The 6,000-nt window shown below is 45.5% G+C and overlaps 1 protein-coding gene across 1 annotated transcript in view; it reads right to left on the bottom strand.

Moving 5' to 3' along the window:
- The window catches only part of LOC147449155 (LEAF RUST 10 DISEASE-RESISTANCE LOCUS RECEPTOR-LIKE PROTEIN KINASE-like 2.3), a 73,086-nt gene extending 69,282 nt beyond the window's left edge, over positions 1-3,804 (bottom strand). The window contains exon 1 of the mRNA XM_086521719.1: positions 3,027-3,804. Coding sequence (XP_086377845.1) covers positions 3,027-3,465 — 439 coding nt within the window. The 5' untranslated portion in view covers positions 3,466-3,804. The remainder of the gene's footprint in view (positions 1-3,026) is intronic.
- Between the last annotated feature and the right edge of the window lie 2,196 nt (positions 3,805-6,000).

The following is a 6,000-nucleotide window of genomic DNA, read 5'->3' on the forward strand; positions in this document are numbered from 1 at the left end:
ACCGGGGCTAAGTTTCGGGTGAAACTATCGCACATCTGCTGATCCGGGAATCCGATCGAGGCAGGGAAATGTCTCGTCGGATTCCTCTAACCAAAAACTACATGCACATTATGCCACATGCCCACCGTAGTGTAGAAACATCTGTCAAAACGCTTGTACAATCCATGTATCCGAGAGGGTTTCAAAGCTGAACAAATAGCTCACATAGAGCTATGTGTACGTGACAAACACAACTACTGAACTTCTTCCTATAAATGCTTTCTGTACGTTTGATGTTGAATGCTTGTCAGGTACAGCGGAATTGAAATGGTGAAGATCTAGGTTTTACACTTCCACAAATCCTTTTCTTTCTTTCCTTGCGTTAGTGAATCTTTTTAGCCTGAATGATGGTTCTTTTTACCTTTCCCTAAAGAGAGGGAATGAGAGAGTGCGGTAGAGATGTGTGGAGGGAGAGAGAAAGAGAGAGGAGGAGAATGACACTCGATGGGGTCCCAACGAACCCTGTCAAGGGTCCCCCACACATTGCCGATGTCGTATTTGCTTTATATTGCGTAAATGGAAAGTACACACATGCAATACCTCAAGTGTAGACTCTACTGACTCGAATTGGGAATGTTGCCGCGGTGGTAACTCCTCAAAGATAACTCACTCAGAAGCTCGTGGGAGCTCGCCTTGCGACGGAACCGATATCTCGCAAGCTTGGCATTGGTGCATTGCCCTCGCCATTGCTAACTCGCAAGTGGTGTCAGCTTCACAATGGCTGCTCCGTAGCGCGCGTAGTGAAGAGATAAGACCTCACTCTTGATGAGGCACCTCGGGGCTGATTTGATGCACCTTTGGATCCTTCTCAATAGGGATTGCGGGATGGCCACCAAGGGGTAGATCTGGGGCTGAACTGCTCTCCCGATGTGAGAGGAATAAAGAGCTGAAAACACAGATCTCAATGACGGCGATGATGGACAACAATGCAACACTCGATGACGGCAAGGGAAATTGGAATGGTAGGGGAGGCTTGATGGGCTGCCACGGTACCAAACCGCAACGTAGATGTTAACGAGGTCAGATCGAAGCTAGTTCCGCAAAGGAGAGGAACGTTGGCTGATCTGTTGGGAGCTGCAAGCGCTAGGAGCTGAAAATTGAGGTCGTTGGCTGATTCGTTGCAAAACGGCAGGCTAGGGCTGATCTGCCAAAACGCTGGGCTGATCTCTGGCGCTGGCTCACCTGTCCCAAAACATTGGCTCTCCTACTCCCTTTATAGGGTAAGATATTCTTTATAACCATTTTTTGATTGAGGTAGAGCAAATTGTCCACCAACCCACCAAATTAAATCAATAAATGATTTGATTTATAAGTTTTTGACCAGGGCTAAGTTTCGGGTGAACTTGTCGCACATTTGCCGATCCAAGAATCCGATTGACGCACAGAATGCCTCCTCAGATCCCTCTAGCCTAAAACTACATGCACATCATGCCAAATGCCCATCGGAGTGTAACATCTGTCAAAATGTGTGTGCAAACCATTTACGCAAGAGGGTTCCAAAACTGAAAAACCTAATCTAATAGACTCGTCCAAACATGCATGTCCTACGAACAGGCTCACAAAATTGCCGATACTAATCCTCCTAGGATTCTACACTCCTCTCTAGGAAGAAGGGGAAAATTGGCTCTGGAAGTTGATGAAGCATGCCCATGTGACACACAGAACCATGTGCACGAGACAATGCTTCTGATGCTCGAGGATGCATAACCGATGAAAACTCCTCTAAATTGCTGAATACTATGGAGATAGGTACTGCTATGATGTAAACACTAGGTGTTGAGGTGTTATGACCATTGAATGAAGCTATACACGTGACATTGCAAGTCATGAATTGGATCCATGCAAGTTCTTCTTCATCGACTACCATAGGGACATATTACACACGTGGAGAGGATGAGAGTTTCGTTAGTACCACACACATGGTGCCACATTTTTTCTTTGTGTCCAATCATCAAAACTGCTAGTTATTCTCTTTATGTGACCTTTACAAGCACTAAAATGGCAATCCTCAAGTTGGTATTGCAAAATTCAACGACTAAGGTACTTGTTGAGATAGAGCACTTTTGGAACACAACCTCTCTAACGCGATTCACTCAAGTATTGACTGTTGGTATGCTTCATTTTATGCCTTGAGCATATAATCACAGAATGTCAGATGGTGTCTCCATGCCATATAGTATCTCAAAGCGGACCGATTTATTTAGATGTGGTTAAGACTAACATTGATGTCTGTCAACTTTATTGAGTGCAGGTAGTGGACAAGGTGTCACTACACACTTCTTAACCTTGATGAGCTCAATTAAGTTACAACTAGGAACTCAGGAGGCCAGATAAATAACACCCTCTACCAAGTCTCTCCCCATGGAAAGTGAGGAGGATCCTTCAAAAGAGAGGGGTGAAGGATAACTTTGATGGCGGAGGGCTCGTATCCGTTGGATGTGGCCTTTCACTCACCTAAAAGCACACCAAGACTAATCCCAGTCTCTGACAAAACCCAGCCAAAAATGTGGAAGGTGGCCATGTAACCTCACTGTAACTGCGAGAACCTCACTCAGACCAGATCAATCCATAACTTGTTTCCATCTTAAAATATGACAAAAAGCTCTGCTCCAATCCAAAGGGCTATAAGCTAGGAACTCATCTACCATCCGAATTGAAATCTGAAACAGTATCTTCCCATTGGGGAGATATCCAAAATCCTAATATGAGACCTGCCTAGTAGACAGGCTATAACCAACCACCTTACAGACTAAACAGCAAGCCTCCAGGAAGTCACTGAATCATGAGAATCGTATGAAGAGTGCCTGAGCAAAATCTGATACCAACAGCTGAACTACTGGGCTTCACAATTCATGAGATGGACGAGTTACCAAATGACCAAGGCCAACCATACAAGAAGTGTGCACCTTAACTCCAAAACATTTCAGTTTCCCAGTCAATTGCACGATTACCTTGACACAGAAATCTTATCAATAAGAAATGCATACCATCGGTGACTGCTGCGGCAGAAGCAAAATAGGCAGCAAGCTCACGCTTAGCTACATCCAAGCCTCCTGTAGTACCAAAATCAGGAAAGGTCGAAGCAGCGGCAAGAAAGGAGGAACGGTTGTAGAAGCCGCGTGCAGGGCAGTCGGTTTGGTTATGGCTGTAGAGAAACTCGTCGAAAACCTCATCAGTTACAAGAGTGGGAACCACAGTATAGTTACTTCCATTTGCGCTAGTTGAGCGTGAACTATTCACTTGATCTTGGCACAGGCTTAAGCATCCACTGCCACAGAAACCTGTGGTGTTTCCACAGAAACCATATTGGCTGCAACATGAACCATCTCCACATGGGTGTTTAGCCCCACATGAAGTCGCTGCACCAGGGGCACGAAAGGCAGCCAGGGAGAGTACAGAGATGAGGGCGATGATCCTGCTGATCATGTTCTTCTCTACATTAGGAATGGCAACATGAAGAGTGCCTGCTCGATGCCAAAATGCAGTTTCCTTGAGCTAGAATATATGTACACTATGTTACTATGTAGATGTCATTGTAGCTCTGCGCGCGTGTGCGCATATGTGTGGTAACGACTGTGGGTCTTGAATGTGTGTCAGCAGCCATCAGGCATGTCATGTAACTAGCACGGGTAGCAGCATAACAGGCCCTCCGCTCTCTCTCTCTCTCTCTCTCTCTGGCATCAGGCATGTCATGTAACTAGCACGGGTAGCAGCATAACAGGCCCTCCGCTCTCTCTCTCTCTCTCTCTGCGCGTGTGAGAGAGAGCCCCCTGCTACATATATCTCTCTGGAGTCTGAATAGAGTTCGTTGAATTATTGAATGAGTGTTGATAGTCTTGTGCACTTGTGAGGCTCGTGGTCGGCCCTCAGCTTTCCGAGCGTTAGGATTTGACCGCCGTCCACGATGCGGAAGGCTTTCAAATTGTCACACGAGGGGCAAAAGTCGCACCAAGATGTCCATGGCATGGTGGAATGGAAATTTGCCCATCCAAGTGGATTTGGGGAATTTTACCAAAATTGTCTATGGAATGGCATTTACAGAAACTGCTTGTCCAAAACAAATTTTATTTTAAATTTATAATAAATATAGATTTATAGTTTTTAGATCCAATGGTGATATTTACTAACTCCAAGGGGCCAGTCCATGCCAAGGGCCTAGAGGAAGCACGACTTGAGATTCGAGAGGGAATTTAGGAATTTAAAAGTTTGGCAATCGGGAGTTGAGACTTAGGCAAGTTGGCTAAGGGCCAAGGCTACGTTTGAAACCTGCATACATTAGTTTTCCACAAATTTCCAGAGAGCGAAAGTTAGAACTTACAACCTGCGCAGTGCGAACTTGCGAAGTTGCAAACTTCTTGCAGACTTGCTTGCGCCGTTGCACGCATACAAAACTGCTCGCAAGTTATCGCCGCTCGACACTCGCATGTGCACTGCGCAGTGCGCAGCATCTTCAGTTTCTTGAATCTTTACCTCACGAGTCACGACTCACAAACGTGCACGTTCTTGCCCAATGCCCATTGCCAACTCAGCCAAGGTCCAGTGTTGAATCCTAATCCGTGAGCTGCCACTGAGCATTGAGAGCTCTAAGCTGAGACTCAAGAGTGAACCTCGGTCCACATCCTTGGCGATTTGACTATAAGGGAGTAGCATCGGCAAAGGTGAGTTCTATTACTCTCTTCAGGCTTGCGTTTTCAACGTTTACAGCATTTTCTATTAAGAATAAAGATTGGGCATTGTAATTTGTTGGGCACAATGTGAGCATTGAGATTTGGAGCAAACGAAGAGTGCTTTTTGTAGTCATTAACAAAAGGCTCTTGCTCTTGGTCTTTCCTCTTCCATATTACTTTGTTTGAGATTGTGAACCATGAATCTTGATGACGTAAAATTTTTGCTTTCAATTTTCTTTCGTAAGCTTTTAACTCAAAGCAGGTTTTAATCAGTATGTTATGGTCTTCTCCTTACAAGCTAGAATCAAGTTATGGTTGTCCTAGGGCTTCCAGCAAAGGACTCGTCAAGAGTCCCTTGGTTTGCGACCAAGGAGTCCCGAGAGGGAGCAGTCCGAGAAGAGGAAATCAAAAAGAAGAAACACCATCGAGTGTTTCAAGAAAGTTGGAAGATATTGTGAGTGTGCGAATGTGATGCGTGTGCAAAGAGTGAGAAGGATAGAGAGAGAGAGAGAGAGTACATAGGATGTGGGTGGAGCTCCCAAGTCTCATTGTATGAGCACAGTGTGAGAATGAGTGAGAGCTCCTTATTCTTTGTATGTATAAAGAATAAGGAGATAAATGTGGGCAGCCAAACACTGGCCGGTAGACACAAGCAAAGCACGATGAGGCAAACCGCCTTCACCTAACATTCTCCCACTAAAGGTTGTGTGTCGATAAGTGGCGAGAAGATTAGCCTACAACTAGTATATACAAGAGATGAGAGAAGACGGCTCTCATCCTACGCCTACTGGCTCACTCTGTAACCGCTCTAGTGTAGATGCAACATGCATACCACTAGGGCTAGAGCTACGATGACACTCATGATGCAGGTATCGAGTGACGACCTGCATGGCTCCACAATGCACAATGCCAGCGTCATTCATCACATAACTGACAACTCCCACTGCAAATGCACCAACCGCATGAGCAAGATTGGGTCTTGAGACCAAAAGATCAGACATGAGAGACGCGAAAGAAAGCGACAAAACACGCATTGTGTGCGCCAGCCTATCCCTGTCAGCAACCTCAGTGCCATATGCATCCTCATCAAGAACCTCACCATGTCAGCATCATCTGGCAAAGGCATATCTGCTAAGAATGAGTGCAAAACTAAAAAATCAGCACCACTGCAATCACAAATAGCTGTCTGAAGGACACTATCGCCCTCAAACATATCAGACACATCATAGAACAATGCATCGGTCTCTGGCTCAACTAATGTCACCTCAACTGATGACTGACCAAGCTGTGCATC

This window comes from Adiantum capillus-veneris, chromosome 10 (assembly GCF_014529385.1).
Source record: "Adiantum capillus-veneris isolate H3 chromosome 10, ASM1452938v2, whole genome shotgun sequence".
Taxonomy (NCBI): Eukaryota; Viridiplantae; Streptophyta; class Polypodiopsida; order Polypodiales; family Pteridaceae; genus Adiantum; species Adiantum capillus-veneris.